The sequence below is a fragment of the Pyxicephalus adspersus genome, chromosome 4 (assembly GCF_032062135.1).
Source record: "Pyxicephalus adspersus chromosome 4, UCB_Pads_2.0, whole genome shotgun sequence".
NCBI lineage: Eukaryota > Metazoa > Chordata > Amphibia > Anura > Pyxicephalidae > Pyxicephalus > Pyxicephalus adspersus.
In genome coordinates, this window is record NC_092861.1 from 151196704 (window position 1) to 151216047 (window position 19344).

The 19344-nt window shown below is 38.1% G+C and overlaps 1 protein-coding gene across 3 annotated transcripts in view; it reads left to right on the forward strand.

The window, feature by feature from the left end:
* The window catches only part of LRFN2 (leucine rich repeat and fibronectin type III domain containing 2), a 328627-nt gene that overhangs the window by 239985 nt on the left and 69298 nt on the right, over positions 1-19344 (forward strand). For all 3 annotated transcript variants that reach the window (XM_072409994.1, XM_072409995.1, XM_072409996.1), the window contains exon 4: positions 14296-15688. In XM_072409994.1, the coding sequence (XP_072266095.1) occupies positions 14316-15688 (1373 nt within the window). In that variant the 5' untranslated portion in view covers positions 14296-14315. The remainder of the gene's footprint in view (positions 1-14295; positions 15689-19344) is intronic.

A 19344-nucleotide genomic window follows, 5' to 3' on the forward strand; every position in this document is an offset into this window, starting at 1 on the left:
CCCCAGGCTTAGCACCATTGCACATTCTGGGCACATCCAACAAAGAACAATGCACACACATCATAAGGTGATACAGCTTTGTAGGCTCCCCATTGCCATCACTGTAAAAGTAGGAAAGTGGGTGCGACATGACCAGATAAAAACATCTGAAATCAGGGAAGAATACTTTACTTTTATGAACTCTTCCTGGATGGCTGCAGGCATCCATGGACACTTAGGGTATTGAATGTGGTTGCTGCACGGATGGATAATAACTAGATGATCTGCTTGTGCAATTTTATTACATCGTCTATGCAGCCAGGTGTAGAGTTATTACCGTTCTGCCTTTGTATCCCCCTCCTTATTCACTGCATGCCCCTCAACTTCAGTTAACAAGAATGTGCAGTTATGCATGCACGCAACCATGCACAAGACTTCATGCACACTGGCAGTCATTTGAACTGCTATGAATTTGCCTCTGTGTGTCTCCTGCCCTGTCTTGGCCTGTTCATATTCACCATTCCTGATTGATATATATCAAGTTTGCCTGTTTTATTCTTGGCCAACTATTCCTACAATGAAGCTGTCTTTTCCTACTCACCCCTTATGAGGAGAGTCTGGGGGCTGTGACCAGGTGCAGCAAAGCAATCATCAGGCCACTAAGGTTACCAGCGCATCACTCCTCGCATGGTGCTCTGGTGAAAACCAGGTGTCACTTAGTTTTTGCGCCTCATTTATTCCTGCATCACCTGCCAAGGCCAATCCGTAATAATAATGATCATCAGAAAAATGCTACAGAAAATAACTCCGAAAAATGTTAAATAAATTCATGGTTGACATGTCAAAGGTCACCACCTTACAATATACAATAATTGCTGTCTTATCAACTTTATGTGCCTGTTACCAGTCATGACCCTCAAAAGTCTTGGACATACTGTTGGCAAAGTTTTTGGTTTTAGAAAAACATGTAATGGTATTTATATATGAGAATGGATGGAGAATGGAAGTATTTTTTCTTCATTTACGTGATTCTTAAACTCACAACTTTTTTCCTTTAGGATAATACAATAAGATATTTTCATGTGGTCTACTAATAGGCCCTTATGGACTTTAAGAACCTATGTACCCCAGTTCTACAAGACACCAGAGCTCTCCCATGTGTACGTTGTGATTTGGTAATTTCCAATAAAAACTGAGAGCCTTTCCCAAAGGAACCACTTCAGGTGCCTCAACCTTCAATCCCTTTGCTGCTACCCTGATGCCCTTACTGTTTACATAAAGTTCTAGACAAAGTCCTTGGTAATGTCATGGGAACAATTTGAAGTCTTATACGTACTAATAATCATTATGCAGAAAGCAAAAAATGCCTAATTTTATGTGCCCTCCCCAGACTCGGTGTGATTAAGGCCAGCTCACTTTGTTCTTTGCTAGAGTTGTAATTTCCATTAGCTTCAGACAAGGCCATATCTAAACAAGACAATAATTTATGACATTATGATAAGAGCGCCTTAAATGCACCTAAAATGTGTTTCTGCATAGAGAGTGTGCTCTTTGCTAGTTAAGAAGGCTCATTAAGTATTTATTAGATACCATTATACTTATTTATTACACGGATTGGTGATAACCCTTTTACCGTGATTAGCTTGGCCTGTCCCAGACTTTATCTATGATGCATCGAGGACATTATTTCCCTTGTTTCTTTGAATACTTTAATTCCCATCAGTTCTTTTCTTATCTTTAACACATTAACAAAACACTATTATTAAATGCGTAAATGAAACTTGTATTTCATCGGATATTTTAGCCACTGGAGGATTCTGCTTCCCTGACACAGGAACAACTGGTTCTCATTCCACCTTGCCACCTTTGTGCAGCTATTTAGCCATCATAATGCCTTTGAAAGATGAACCAGTCAGTGGATTCCAAAAAGATCTTGAATTTCTACCAGGAATGTTTTGATCAAGTACTGCCATGCTGATCACATAACTTTAAGGCCATGTAAAAGCTGTCAGGGTCTCCTCAGACAAGTAGCATGGGACCCACCGAGGCGCGGAGTCTAAGTGACACTAGGTCCAAACCAGGGCAACCCACAAGAGGGGATAGACTTGTAACCTAGAAGTTTTTGTTTCTGGGTGTCACCAGGTCATGACCTTCGGGGCTAACCTACCTAAAGGGAAAATACAGAGTGGCATCAGTGTGGAGACAGGAGGCAGGCAAAACATAATCAGGAGGCAGGCATAATCTGAGTCCAAGTGAAAGGTCAGGGCTGGTGGCAGGTTAGTGTAGTCCTGGTCCAAGGGAAGGGTCAGGACAGAAGGCAGCCAGGCATAGTCCAGGTCCAAGCAAAGGGTCAGGGAAGCAGACAAGCAAAGCGTAATCAGGGTTCAGGCATAGACCGGATCAGAATTAACAATAAAGCACAAAAACAGATTAGCAAAGGTAGCTAGTGCAAAGTCATCATTACTGCTGAGTCTATAACAGCCTCAGGTATTGTCACAATAGCATACCTTGCAGTAAAAGAAAATGGTCAGATTAGTAAATCCAGGCTTCTCAACCCTCTAAATGAAAACACTACTTGTACCTCTGTCATCTGGGAAACAGTAAGTATCCCAAATTTCGTCAGAATAAAAAAACTGCCTTCTAGGGGGATCTTTGCCCCAGGATATACCCAGAAGGAGTGTTGCACCATCCTCCCTGGGCACTGAGGGTACAGAATAGGTGTAAGGAAAGAACATATTATAGCTTTTTTCTTTACATGTACATTTTTAAGTACTATTAAAGAGCAAATTTTACAGTGGTAAGAGGCCTGGATTCAATGGGCCAACATTCAATTTTCTTGCAAAGTCCAATTTATCATAACCTGTTTATAATCAAAGTCATATAATTAAGATCTAACCCATATCCACTAAAAACCGAAAAAAAATCAAACATTTTGGATGAAATGTTAAGGTTGTTCTGTTGCTCAATATTTTATGCCATGTTCTCATTAAACAAGAAGACTTTTCAGCAGAAGAATGGGTCCAGGGCAGTTGAAACGTGCTTTCCTAAACCACAAGAGCGATTTAGAACCCATCATACCCTTAAAGCAACCATTAACCAACCTAAATTCCCAATACATTCCTCGTCAAATGCTGTTTTTGCGCAAATGTCCTGATGTTTAACTTAAAATGTTTTCACCTGTAGTCCAAGTCATGTTTTTTTTAAGTTGAACTGAAAAATCTAAATATATTTTAGAGAACAAGAGTCTGCTGGTGTTTTTTGTATACTTATGGTGCTTTTCATATCCCAACTTGACCTGACGCCCAACTTTCTAAACAGAAACTCCAAAACTCTTTTCCAAAATGACACCTCAAACTATTTTTGTTCCGCCTGTGTTCTATTTCCTGATGGATTCATTAGTAATCAGTTTATACGGTACATTTCTATTTATGCATGCATATTAAACAAGATGCTATACATATCTGCACAGGCAAAAGAGAGAAGCATAATACATGCTTATGATCTTTTCTAAACTCCCTGAAGGCTGCCTGGCCCAGGGGGAAATCACATGAATTATAATGTGCTTCTCTCTCTGGAGAGCAAACAGCATAAATTATATTATGGAAATGTTGCAGCCCAGCCAAATCATTAGTGCATTAAAAACAGCGGTCAGGTTTGGTCCTAAAATGGTTTACATGGACATCATTAAGGGACAAACCTATTAAGCGCTATATGTAGTTAAAGCAGCCACATAAACCTATTAAAGTTTCAGAAAAAATACATCAAAACATATAAAAGTCTTGTTTATAGGCAACCACAGTTCTGCAACACCCAAGTGAGGGGGGCACATTGATTTTAGCCTCCACTTGTACACAGATCTTCAATGATCCATCACAGTTTTGTGAACAGAAGCTATCCTTTATTGTAAACCTAAAAATGTTTATACTTTAAAGCTTAACGCCAAACATTTAAACAAAGTGTTTATCCACGTAAGTGTTAGATATGTTCAAAACCAACAAAATTTGTGTCTTGTGTCTTAGCATGCAGACTTCCTGACACCAAGGATGCTAATATGCCACAAGGACTGGGTGGTTTCACAACTTTTCCTATAGTTCACTTGGACAATCAACATCAGCCTTGTCACATTACGGTGATTGGAAAAGGTTGTTTGTCCTATCTCTATGGCTATACATTATACAAAAATAAAAAAACTAGACGGACACTCATCAGAGCTGAAAAATTGGCTTTGACAAAATATAAAACATCTACACTATGAAAAGAAATAGCTTTACCAATATAAATAGGATATTGGATAACTTTTACAGACATATTCAAAATCAATTGTTTAATTTGTTTATAATAAAAGAGCTTCTGCTGCACTTCTGGTCCACTCCAGATGTGAGATTTGCAAGTCATATTCCTACAGCACCAATGTTTTCATGCTCCTCTTCTTTTGGTTTACAGGGTACACAGACAGATTTCACAGTCTTTAACACTTCATTAGAGAACCTCAGATTTGAAAATCATATTATACTAGACCATAGTCTTCATTCCAACCTTGGGTACGGGCCATATTGTTCCCATAGAGAATCTTCTGTTGGGCAAAGAACATTCTATAGGGGTTATAGAGACTGAGAATGTGTTCCACCTGTTGACTCAAGACTCTTGATATGTTCTTGAGTTTGAGGTTATCAATTACGTACATGTCATGTCATTGCTTTAAAGTATACCTTGCTTGGATCTCATCAGGTTTTCGGTGCAGGTTGCAGCTATGGATTGGCAGAATATTAGAAAGTCCAAGAAAATTCAATTATGTGGCCAATTCTACTGAAACACATCCAAATGAATTCACTTTTATGCACTTGTACCCCGATGCACCTCCCACTGAATTCCATATTCTACCATATTTTTGGTTACAACCTTGGGTACAGGCCAAATATTTCCCACAGAGCACCTGCCTTTGGGTAAAACACATTCCATAGGAGTTATAGGGACTAAGAATGTGTTCCAACTGTTTGACAAGACTCTTGATATGTTCTTGAGTTTGAGGTTATCATTTACATACATAACAAGTGATAACTTGGAAGTACACCTTGCTTGGATCTCAACAGGATTTTGTTGGCCACTAGGAAGTTCACAGAGCCTTCTTTGGATCTGAGAACAGCAAAGTTCCCTACAGACACTACGTTATAAAATTTATACAGTATACACTAGAAATCAGGCAAAATGTCTTTATTGTGATAGTAGGAAACAGTAATATGGGCTGGAATTTGTCTTTGTCTCTGCATTGATCAGGTTTATGTTCTCTATACCAAACAGCGGACATCTCTCCATGACAATGGCCAATCACTGGAGTGATCAAACTGCACCAAAGTACAAAGCTCACCAGAAGCTTTGGGGTTAGAGTTTGAAAATTGCAGAATTTGTTGTTTGCTTTGTTGTGGAAGTTAGCAAACGTCAACAATAACAATGAACTGAACTTTTCAGAAAACTAAAGCCAAGGCACCAATTTATCAAGTCAGTTGTCAGGAATCATGGAAGTAAAAGTGGAAATCAGGGGAAACATATTGTAATAAGTTTTTTTATTGGTGAGAGAAGGTTGCAGCTATGCATTGGCAGCATATTACCGCAGATTCACGCTACTCAGAAATTCCATTATATGGCCAATTCTACTGAAACACATCCACATGGATTCCCTGTTATCCATTTCCCTGATGCACTTTCCATTGAAATCCATTGAAATGTCCCAAAAAGTCAATGTATGTTAACATGCTGTGTTGCACCTTTTCTACATGTATTGCAATGCCGTTTATACAGAATTTCAGAATGTATTCTAATGAGCATTGACGCATGTTATTCCACACCATGTGATGTGTAGTTAAATGTCTCTTAATGCATGCATCAATTATCAGAACTCCACAAATGCTAATGCTAATCTCCAATGCACTTCTAACACTAAGGGCTCTGCCAATTTGATGACTCAAAAGTCCCTACAGTTAGTGTTTTTCTTTGTCATGTAATGAGGTTATGGGGTGTATCGTCTCATCTGGTATTTCTATATTAGTTTCTGATATGCAGGAACCAGGGTTCTAATTTAGAAATAGAGCTCTAAAGGACAATTTCCCTGTGCTGCAGTAATAGTGCTGGGACTCCCAAGTAATGCATTGACTAATCTTGGTGACGACTTAGTAAGCCAATTACTGATGAGTATTGACTATGAGTATATGACTATTTCTAGTTAGGTTCATTCAGGAATAATAATTTTTGATGAAGAACACCTAGAATGCATTGCCAGTGTCGTTTTATTACTCTTTATGTCCTTATTGGTCAAGGACACTCTCCCAATAGGGACACAAGCAAATCTATTGGAAGCTTAAATCCCTTTCTTACATTTTCCCATTAAGATCTGCCCACTGAGTTATTTGCAAATCCCCAGTGCACAAACTGCTAGGAGGAGGGGATATGAGAACACATCAACTCATTCTTATGTTTGCACTTGGAGTATGCTCCCATAGGTCACCCTAACCCCTCCTAACTAATTTACATACAGGAGCTTTCCATCAACTGTTTTATCAACTTTACTATACTTTAACTTTGATTTACAAGTAAAAGAAAAACATTTTGCCGCAGACCCCCAAACTTTTTGATAAAATTCTAAATAAAAGTTGAAAAAACATTCTTAAGGGGGAAATATGCTAGCCGGTAATGGGTATTTCCATCAACCTTCCAAAATATATGGGAGAAAGTAGGGTAGGTCAATTCTCAATAAGAGGATGCTCCATCATTGTGCATCTTCTTATGAGTCCTCAGTAATGCATTGCTAGCAAGAGGAATATGTCACCCTCTTCCCTATAGAATTGGGAGCAAAGGAAGGCATATTTTCTAAATTGTTTTCCCTACTTCTGTGATTTTGTTAGACCTTTTCTAGAAAGGACCTCCCCAATGCCACTTTACAACAAGGGTAGACTAGCCAGTAGTATGTTGTGAAGTCTGTATAGTCTTACTATATTGGATTGAAGCAGTTCTAGTGTAAAGGGCAGACCAAAGGTTTATGGGGTTATGTAGACCCCCCTTTATCAGGACCAGGGATGAGCAAGAATGCCTCATTCTCGCAAAATTTTCCTCGAACTTCAATGGTTTCACGAAAGTTCGGCAAACTGATGGTGCGGCGGATCGCACACTTAAAAAAAAAAAATTATACTAAATATAAAATTTTTTATATTCGACCTCGATCGGCGAATTTACACTGGCCGTTAAAATTTGGTAAGCGAGAACGGCCAAATTTGCTGTGAGATCGAGTTTTAAAAACTCACTCGCTCATCCCTAATCAGGACTCCATCTGCTGAAGGGGGTAAAACACAAAACAAGAATTATAATCCTGGTATATTGATTCCACTATTCTAAGCCCAGGTCCAGGGAGTCTTTTAGAACTTCCTTGTTCTTTGAACAATCCAACCTATAATTATATTTGGATCTATATCATTGATCTGGTGTTCGCTGTCCTTTACGCTATGGGATGTCATCGTCAGGGTTCCATGGCACGGTAATACCTCCTAAAGTTTTAGAAGAAAGGTGATGCTACACAGGTTTGCTCAGACTGTAGAAAAGTCTAAAAAGGATTTTGTGAGCTTTTTCAAGATTCCTTCCTGCTGCTTGACTCATGCTTTAAGACAATGACTTGATTTTATAGGTAAAGCTGCCCAGGGAGACATTATATTGGTTGTGATTTAAATTGAACAATGAATAATAATTTGGAAAGCAATAAAAGGAATATTCTAATCCTCTGCCTAAAAGGCAGTCTAGTTATAATTGGAAGTATGGTATGTGAACATTGCTGACATATTCAGGTTTCATTATAAAGTCTTTTTTCCCATTTGTAATGTATGCGGGTTTAAAAATATCTGACTACACACACAACACTAAAAGTAATCTGTCTTGCAATATGGTGCAAAAATAGCATGTGTGCATACAAAAATGAAGAGACATTGACTTGTGTTAGATACAGATCGTTGGTTACAGAATCAGCAGTTTCAGCATCAGCTGGGTCCGTTCCTCCTTGAGATCCATCACGCTGCATGATCCAGAGATAATGGCCAATGCCATCTTGAATGGATCCCATTGCTTTCCACCATTTTAGAAAAGGGTTTAGTTTTAAGTCTTACAGTGATGATCCAAATTTATTCCTTATAAAATAGCAAAAAGAAAGTAAAAACCTAAGTGTTTCTAAAAAACCTGGTTGAGAAAGGCTGCTCTAGACTATGTCCCACTCTTATTTTTTGTTTTTCTACTTTGTTCTTGTAATGAGAAATGAGAAAATAATCCACATCCCACACATCAGTCTCCTTCAATCATTAAGGCATCCCATGTTACCTAAAGCAGTGATTATGAAAATGCACCCTTCTTAGAAAATGCCACTTCTCTAAGCCAACATTCACCCATCAATGAGTTCTTCTCAAGGGTCAGCACACTGCATGGATTACTGCCGAGGGTTCTCTTTAAACAACGTAGTAAAGCAGGGTGCTGTGATGTTTGTAGGAAACCATGTGCAGGGTACTACTAGCCTCTCTCATCAGCCATAATCTCCTCTGCATTGCATAGTAAAAGAGTTGGCATCTCTAAGTCTAAAACTAAATTTGCAATAAAAATTGAAAGGCTTTTTTTATTGATATGACAATTCTAATGTTTGTCCCCTTCAATATTCTCTCCATTCACAATAAAGCACCGATGCTGTCTTGTTTCCCACTGGTGGAAGGTGAGGAGCAGATCAGTTTCTGATGTTTTTTTCCTTCCTGCATCTATTGACACAAAGGGTGTTTCTTTAATCACTAATTTCAAATTAGGAAAAAGAAAAATGTCCCAAGCTGCCAAAACTGGTGAATATGGAGGATGTTCCAGCGTAGTAATGTGTTTGTCGGTCACAGAAAGTGCTGTGTGAGAAGGAGCATTGTCCTGATGAAGAATGAAACCATTTCCCACATTTCTGCCGTCTTTTCCTGACTCTTTCTCTCAGCTTTGTCTTACTTATAATAATGTTGGGTCACTGTTGTGTCTTCTGGAACCCATTCTGCCAAAATGACGCCTTCATGTCACAAAACACGATGACATGGCTGGGAATTTGGACTTTTTTGATTCTTGGTGATGAAGGTGTTTCCAGTGACTGTGATTTGGTTTCAGGATCATACTGGAAGATCCGGGTTTCGGCACCAAGTGATGACTTTATGGAAAAGAAGTTGCCGCTAGTGCAATATTCCTTGCGGCTGTCATTTTACTCTGGTGTGATAATGTATTAAATGTAAAATTGATGCGTTTCTCAACTCATGAACTTCCCAGAAATTTAGCACATTAGGCATTAAACGGTGACTGACAACAAACTAAACACAGAGCGTGCCGGAGTTTGTCCTGCATGTTTGGAGAAGTTTACACATTCATGGCAAGAGATCAGAATCATCTCACTGCTTTGTGATAGAGATAGGAACACATCTCTTCTTTTCATAGACAGACCTTGTATATTGAAGAACAGTGTTGGGAGGAATCCCAGAAGGCAAAATATAAGCAAATGAAATTTTAAATTTAATAAAAGGAATAAAAACAATGCCAATAATATAATTATAATGTTACTAATATTTTACCTAAGACAATTTAACTGACACAATGCAGCCTTTTGTACTGAATTACAGGTTATCTGGTTTTCCTGTGGCTCCTGCTCCATTCCATTTTTATTACAGTATAAAACATACACAATAGCTCAGATCAATCAATACGTTTAACAGCTCATAAACATTGAGCCAATTAGTCTTCCTTGAACTAAAATGTCACCTATAATGCAAACAGCATAATGTACTGTTACAAACACACCTTCCGCTGCAAACGCAGTGATAAATTGTCAGCCTTTAATTGCTGCAAACACCTCAATCGTCTGCTTTGGGTTTGATCATCTCTGCACACTTTTTTAAGGCATGGATTTTCCACCATAAAAAAATAATTGCAGAATTATTAACTCCCACTATTCTGCGGTTTTTAACAGCACCTAAATTGGATTATAATTGCTGTCAAATTTTTACTTGAATGGAGGAGCCTGGGTTAACCCCGTGCAATGGAATCCAAGAGCTTCTGTGGTTTTTGCTCACAGCCAGATCCATCCACCTTATTCTCAGCCTCAAAGCACCCGGGCCTGTCACACGGTGAATTCCTATAAGAAGGTTGTTGAATGCTCTTTTTTTTTTGTTGCTGCTGTCTCTGAGATCTCTCTTCAATAAAGTGATCTAAGGAATATAATCCCCAGGTATTCGCCCACAAGCTGTAGGTAATGTAGATATGTAACGCTGAATGTCTAAGGGATTCTTAGAAACGACAGATGTATTGTACTTTGACTTCAAATGCTGACATAAGCACACATTTTTGTTATTTTTTTTTAAAAGTATGTTAAAAAGAGTTTTTATTATTTATAATGTTGTGTCGGTTCTCAAGGCCGTTTTACCCTTGTCAGTTCATGGCTTTCTTTTATTTTTTTGATCCAAACCGTACAAAAGATAAAAGAGGTTTTAGAGGTTTTAATTATTTTTATCTAATGCACATAGCTAGATTTAAGTTGAACCTTGCTTCCTCCCGTCCCCCATCATCCCAACCTGAATAGACATACCATTTTACCAAGAGTCTTCTGGATGGTCTGGGGGTAATTGGGGACTGTCCTCTGGGGCATTAAAGGGTGGTTGTTACCCTCACATTGAATGGCACTCACATTACATTATATGAGCATAATTCGGTGAAGAAGTACTTTTAGTCCCAAACACCATGCTGACACATATACAAAGGGTCAACATGGTGGTTGGGCTCACAGGAGGTGGGTTCTATGGCCCGTGCGACCCTTTAAACCACAGTGCCCACATGTGCCCAAAAGATGTATTCTTTTAAAGTGGAACTAAACCCACAATCACTGCTATTTCATTGCAGGGCACCACCATCTTCCTTCATTACTTCCCAAAGACAATATTCTGCCATCTTTATTGGCTGTGCTGGGATGACATACTCCCTGCATGGGCACCCAAGAATTTATAAAATCCCAGCATGCACAAGGGTAGCAGGGATTGCCAAGTTTCTTAGAACTAATCCCCCAGTTAGTCAGCTATCCCAAAATCCATTGCTGGGTGCCACCATCTTCCTTCTACTTTACTCCCCAAAGACGTTCTTTGGCCATCTTGTTTGGCCGTGCCAGGATGATGTAACTTCCAGGCATTCAGGAGTTCATTCATTCAAGGCATGCACAAAGGAATCGGGGATGGCCTGGTTTCCCTTGCAATAATCTGACAGCTGAGCCGGCAAGGTAAAAAACAGTATTGCAAAAGGGGCATCTTCCCATCGCTATCTGCAATACCCACATGCCTTGATCATACATGTTAAAGGGGTATTGCAATCATCTTGACTGGTGATAGACAAAAGCTCCAAGAAGTTTAGTTTGCTACTAAGGTTGCCAAAGACATTTGTTTAGTTGACCTTCTTTTCAAACTTCATTGAAGTGAATAAAAAACAAACAAACAATTTATTTTCCTTATTTTGAAGGCCAATAGCCATATTATTGTTTACCAAATAGCATGGAAAGCTGGACATGGCCATGGGGGATGTGTACCGATGCCCAATGTACCAAATAAAGCCTTGTACTAAATAAAGCCAAGCATTAGAAATACACAAATAAGGTGCTTGGGGGTTGCTGTGTACTGGTGCTGTATAGTGAGACTTTCACAGCAACAGCATACTAGCAGCATATATATATATATTTATTATATTTGGCTTTTTGTTTTCTTTTACAATTAGGCCTATACACGGCAAAAAGATCATTTTTAGAAATAATAGGCACAATGCTGAAAATCTAAAACCAAGACCAAAATGTGATAAATCTCTGCTCATTATATGTACATGTATTAGTTTATTTTTTTAGGTTTTTTTTCTTTATTTTTACTTGTAGTGAGCATGTGGATAAGGTGAATGTTAGATGAAATTGTAGCTGTAGATGGACTCTGCATACAAATAATAAACTAAAGCTGAACTCTATCTAAAACTGTTTTAGGCAGCCACAGGAAAAGCTTTTTTGTCTAGAGGTTTTTAACTAAATGAATAAAATCTGACCATTGTAAGCAACTCTGTTAAGGCCAAATGGTTTGTCTCAACTACTACTTTTGCTGAACAGCCTGACCTGTTAAAAAGAATGTAGAAATATCAGCTTTACTGGCAGAATCAACAAATGATACTGTGAGCGGGTACAGAAAATCCAAAGACTACTATAGCAATGCTACTGACAGATAGTATATATATATATATTTGGTTCATACTGGATTCACATCACTAGATGGTGTTATGTCCCCATGTAAAGTGTGTAACAAATGCTTGTTGTAAAAGATGATAGAGTTTGTTACACACTTTACATAAGCACACAGCACCATCTACTTGTGAGCAACAATAATGCACTAAAAAGTCAATTAAGAAAAAGTGACCCATCATAACTAATTCAAAAGCACAAAATACTAACCTGTAAAATGAGAAAAAATAAACCAACAGAGACCAAGTGATTTTATGTTTTTCCTTTTTAAATATATGTTTTAAAAATAGCGCATGGACATGTTTATTCACATTCATTTTATTGGCATTCTTGTTTATTACTGCTTTGAATGTTAGCGGTAATGGTCTATTTACTTCCTAAGGTTTATCTTCCAGTCAGTGCAATTTTCCTGTGTTTTCAGAGAAACATATGTTCCTCATTTTTTATTTCGATAAATTTATAGGGGACTATATGCGCTTAGTACTTTTTTTCCTTTATTTTTGCTCTAAATCTTTTTAGTTTACTATTATATAGATTTTTCCCCATTGCTGTTCTGAAGCTCCAGATGTTTTTCTATATATACAATAAAACGAGTTTTCCTCCTCCTCTGCTTGTCACATTGTCATTAAAAGAACTCACTACAATTGATCGCTAAGGTTCACAGTGTTTTGTTTGCCGTGAATGTTCAAGGTAACATATCAGAATTTACAAACACTTGATGACTCTGCCTGTATGGTGTTCAGAAAACACGGGCAAGGATGAAAACTTCTTTCAATAGCTATAGATACAGCGCGTTCCGCTCCAGGGCTGGAGGATGACATTATTTTGTCATCGTAAATCACAACTAACATCTTTGCATAAAAAGAAGAGCAGCTTTCTTGTAGAAATGAAGGAGTTTGCAAGTAAATAGCACCAATTTCTGTTGTCTGTGGTCCACCAACAAACATTACCTATACTATGCAATGCAAAACGATGCTATACTACGCTATAAAAAAAAATACAATTCTGTATCAATTGGGGATTTTTAAGGCATGCATTCTCAAGGAAAAATCATTTTAAAATGATATTTGTAAAATAAATGTAAGAATTCCAGTGGGTTACTTTTAATCGTGATGACAGGGACAGAGCATCTCCAAAATGGCCAGGGTGTTCACAGTATGCATTGGTTAGTGCCTAAGAAAGGACAACCCGTAAACCAGTGACAAAGTCACGGGTGCCAAAAGTACATTATTGCTGTTGTAGGTGTAAGACTAGCACATATGGTCCAAGCCAAAATAATAGCTGTGGTTAAAATTAAACAATAATTTTAATGCTACCAACGGGTGAAAGGTGTCGGAATACACAGTTATTACAGCCTGCTTTGTAGCCACAGACCAATCAGAGAGCCCATGCCGATCCTTGTCCACCACTTAAGGCACCTACATTGGGGAGGTAATCATCATAACTGGACCATAGAGCAATAGGAAAAGGTGGTCTGGTCTGATAAATCACATTTAATTTTAGAGCATGTGGACTGCAGGATGCCTGTGGAAAAGACAGAAAGATGGAAAAAAGGAGCTCAATGGGGGACTGTGTGACTTCACAACACCTTCCCAAGGTCTTGTCCATTCTTGAATGGGTTAGAAAGGCTTTGGTGGAACAAGAAGAACGTATTCAATGATATGCATGTGGTTTTTAATGGTTTAGCCGTTACATGTCTATTGCTTCACATATATCCACATAATTGTTTAGTTTATAGTACAAGAGTATGAGGAAGGATGAGTATATATCAATATTATTCTTGCATGAAACGGTTCATTGTACACATTTAAGATTTACTTTAAAATGCCATTTTTTGGTGTATTATTTAAGTTACATTTTGTTCCAAGCAAACTGAGTTGTTTATCTATATTCACATCACACTGTAAGCTTTATTATTATTTCTTTGATGTTATGAAAGTAATTTGTTGATAAAGAGATGTGTTCATAAAAGCATTTGAAAAGGAAATGTACGTCATTCTAACAGAAGTGTTTCTGTCTCATTGCAGGTATCTTTGCCTGACTTACAATGGAAAAAATCCTCTGTGGTCTTCTGGTATTTGGAATGACAGTAATGGTCAACTCATGTCCAAAGTACTGTGTGTGTCAAAACTTGTCAGAATCCCTGGGAACATTGTGTCCTTCAAAAGGATTACTTTTTGTACCAGTAGACATTGACCGACGGACAGTTGAACTTCGACTCGGTGGGAATTTTATCATAAGCATCAATCGGCAGGACTTTGCCAATATGACAGGTCTGGTTGACCTGACCTTGTCTAGAAACACCATCAGCTATATTCAACCTTATTCCTTTGTCGACCTAGAGAGCCTTCGATCTTTGCATTTAGATGCTAACAGGTTGACCAACCTTGGAGATGACATATTCAGAGGGCTAATCAATCTCCAGCACCTGATTATGAATAATAACCAACTGAACAGTATCCAAGAGGATGCATTTGAAGATCTTCTACAGACTTTGGAAGATCTTGACCTTTCTTACAATAATCTCAAAACTATTCCTTGGGATGCCATCAGACGGATGATTAACCTGCATCAGTTAAGTTTGGACCACAATCTTCTATATTATATTACAGAGGGAACATTTCAGGACCTTAATAAGTTGGCCAGGCTTGATTTAACTTCAAATAGGCTACAAAAACTACCTCCTGATCCAATATTTGCAAGGTCACAAACATCAATGACTTCTGCAACGCCTTTTCTTCCTCCCTTGTCTCTAAGCTTTGGGGGGAACCCACTTCATTGTAACTGTGAGCTTCTCTGGCTTCGAAGGCTTGAAAGAGAAGAAGACATGGAGACATGTGCTTCTCCTTCTGCTCTAAAAGGAAGATATTTTTGGTACGTTGGGGAGGAGGAGTTTATTTGTGAACCACCTTTGATTACCCAACACACTCAGAAGCTGCTTGTCCTTGAGGGACAAACTGCATCCCTAAAATGTAAAGCGGTCGGAGATCCTGCTCCCGTCATACATTGGGTCGCTCCTGATGGTCGCCTCATTGGCAACTCTTCAAGAACAGCAGTCTATGACAATGGTACTTTAGATATTTTAATAACCACATCCAAGGATTATGGAACCTTTACATGCATAGCAGCAAATGCTGCAGGAGAGTTGACAGCCCCCGTTGAGTTGTCCATTGTTCAGTTGCCACATCTCAGCAATGGCACTGGCCGAGCAGCACCACCTAAATCGAGGCTTTCTGACATTACCAGCTCCAGCAAATCCAACAGAGGAGAAGCTAAGACTCAACCAGAGAAGGCTGTTGTAGTGTCGGAGGTGACGACTACCACAGCTTTGGTTAAGTGGTCAGTAAGCAAGTCTGCCCCAAAAGTTAAAATGTACCAACTTCAGTACAATTGCTCAGATGATGAAGTTCTTATCTACAGGTAAAATATATTTTTATTCTGTACTTTTAGAAAGGATTATTATTTAAGGAAACTTTTTTTCCTCCCCTTTTTAAAAGTATTCTTAGAATATTAAAATATGTAAGCATTAAGCAAGAAATTGAACAAAATGTGCTTACTGTTTTATACGAAAAACTGAAAGGTAAGATCTCTTTTTTTAGAAACACCTTTGGCTGTATTTTTTTTCTATGTCTCTTTGATATATATTGACTTTTCTTTCAGAGAGCGGTGTTATTTAAGGACCTTGCCGGACTCTTGCAGTCTCAGTGGGTTTGGTTGTGTCACTCAAATGTTGCAGCTACGTGACTTATCCTAAAGTTTGAGACTTGAACAATGTCACCTTAATCCTTCTAAAATTTCATGGTCTACTATGTACATACAAATCCCAGTCTAAAACAAAACTTTTTGTACTTTGCAATGTCAGTGTTGATTACATATTTTATATATTTTAACCATTCAGTTTCGTAAAATGAAATGGGATATTAAAGCAAAATATTTACAAAAAAACATATTAATAATAATAATAATACACTATTATATAAATAGAAAACCTCAAACAGTAAAGTAGTAGTTAGCTTGCCACCTCCCCAAGGGTTTTTATAGGGAAACAAAGCTAATCAACAGCCAGTCGGCTAATGGCTGTATATCAAAAAAGTAAAGACCTTTTATGGCCTTTTTTGGTATACAGCCATAGGCCAACTGGCCGTTTTTTTGCTTTGTTTCTATAAACTTACCTTTACACAGTCGTCAATACCTCTGCAAACTGAGTCCAGTAGGTCTCGCGCTATCACAATCCCGGCGTCTTTGTTTCCAGCACAGACTGGACATCAGACATGGCTCTCTTTTTCCTTCTTCTTCCGGCATCTTCTCACATCACCTGATCTTGCACTTAGCACATGAGAGATCGGGTCTTCCTAAAATTTAGAAAAATTTGCAGATCTCACTGCACATGAGTGTGATTGGCACTTTTGTGTTTTTACTTTCCAGGAAAGCCCCTATGACACATACCAAAAAAAAACATTTTTTTCATCATATAAAAGGGTTAGCCATCCGTTTAAATAATATTAAAAATGCGGTGATAAGTTCCCTTTAAAATGTTAATTGGGAATAAAAAAGCCTCCTACAAATACTGTCTCTCACAACGAATTACTCTTGTAAGGAACATATCATCATAGTGTGCAAGGACTGTAAATGAATAATGGAATACAAGTTACTTTATTAATTTAAAATTCTTTACACCAAAAGAATGAGGATAGATATCTGATATTATAGAATATGGGTAAACTAACAGTTGGATAAAGCCAATCTTGGTAAAACAAAAAAGGAGGGATTTTGTTTCTCAATATTAATAGTTAATACAAATGTTATATTAAAACATATTCTCCTAATATAAAAATATAAATTAGACAATCAGAACAAAAATTGTTGGAAAACTATTTATTCACTTTTACTGTTAAGCAATCCATCAGTAAATTTACAGAATTTTTTCTCTACTAATTGGTCTAATCTTTCCTCACTCATGTCCTTATAAGATGATTTGCTGTTTTCCTCTGAATTTCCAGATTCTTTCCATGCTCCTAAACATACTGAAAGGTAACTTGGTGGTAATTAGACTTTAACTAAGCGATCCTACCCTTGGCAGCTTGTTGTGACATATTGACCAAGATATTTAGGGGCAATGGATCTTGTGGACATGGTCAGCAGTGCTTATTTGTTATGGGATTTATTTGTGTGGTATTGTGGTTAATTGGGAGTTAATCTTTACCCTTTTTAGTTAGAAAGGGAAAATGAAGGGCAGACCACTTGAGCATTGCTGCTGTTTATCAGAACAAATGCTGACTGAATATTTATGGTTTCCAGTGATCTCAGACACTTGTCTCCATTCTCCTCTCTTGGAGATTCTTCTGTTTATGGTGGGCCTTCATCACAGATTTGAATTCTTCTCCATGTGTTGCTGTTAGAACCGCAGGGACCGCGCACACAACAAGTGTTTCCCCAGGAAAATATATTGTCCTTGTTGTTGTGGAAATGCAGTCATTTAGAAATGATGACACTGAATTGCCAATGAAGGTTATGCCCTCCTAAAAGCAGCATTGTCCTTGTTTTTCACTAATTGTTTTGTTAACTACAGGACAGAATCCATATTTATTTCAATTTTTATACAATTTATCTCTGCTTACATGAAATGCCACCGGCAAAAGAACTGATAGAAATATAAATGACAAGAACAATGATTAAAAAAAAATATTAATTAGCTGATGCTGAGAATGTAAACACAACAGGTTCAAGATTCCAACAGCCATGGGGTTGATTTACTAATGAAATACAGAGTATCCCCTTACAAGTTGATTTCACTTAGCAAATGAGATAAAGCTTTGCAAATACAATTAGAAGCTGGTTACCAATAAAAATAACAGACATAGTACCGTACCGGACCACAACCGGTCAGAGGGAGCCAACCACCATGTAGGCCAGGTATTGCAAATAGCATCATTCCCATTGACTCATGGTTGTCAGTAGCATTAATGTTTCTAGCAATACTAAGAAATTAAATGTAATGGCTTCAGAACATAGACAAGAGCCCCCTTATTGAAGTTTTTAACATGGGGGAACCCTTGAAATAATTTCCAGCTCTTTGAGGAACCCGTTCTATAATTAATATATCCACAGATCCCAGTATATTAGTGTGGTGGCCAGTGGGATGAATTCCTCTTACATTGCTGGCCATTGGGAAGAATGTCACCCTTACAGATAGCCAAAAACATCATTGGTGTCACTGATACTGACCTGAGAGGTGCAAACTGCTCATTGCTCCAGGAACCCCCAGCAACCTCTGGAGGAAGTCTGGTTCAGAAACTGTGGACTAGACAAAACATCTAATAAGGCCTTGATTAGGTAGATTAACAAGACCAGCACCAAGGTAGGTAAGTAAAAAACATAGTCATGTGACTCTCTTGCATCCTAGAACTTCGTACTGTAGAACAGATGGAAAGGAGCTTTATTTAACTCCTGCAACAATATTTTCATATTCTGGTTGGACAGATTTCAGCTTCCCCTATTGCCCTCATTTCCCTTTGAGAATCCCTGTAAAGAATAGAGCTCACATAATGAGCCTGGAGTAACTTGATGTTGCACCTCAGGGGCATGTCCTTTTACTTCCTGGGTCTACAGGAAATGGTGTAAAGGATTCTGAGCATTATTGACCCTGAAAGAGGCAGGTTTGGACCAGGGGAGTGCTTTTAGAGGCCCCTTTTATTAAAGCAAGGAGTTGGGAGGTATTTAAGAAATTTTTGCTTGGAATTGGGGTTTCGTACCATTTGGCTAGCTCTTAGTGATGGCTGTGTACCATTAGCTTTACACATCTGTATTTTTTTTACTTTTGCATATTGTACTGTGCAACTGATATAACTTATTATCAGAATTTTCCTTGAACATCGCATACAGTGCGGAAACCTTTCAGAAGCGTGCACAAGATTCAGGGATAGCATTTTCCAAAATGCCACATGTGGTTCCCTGTGGAGTACACAAAGACACAACAAAAAAAATTCAGTAATAACTTCCCTCAGACAATATCATTTTCTTGGACTGCACTGCAGAGGATAATCCTGATTACAAATCTCCATTATATTCAGATTGGC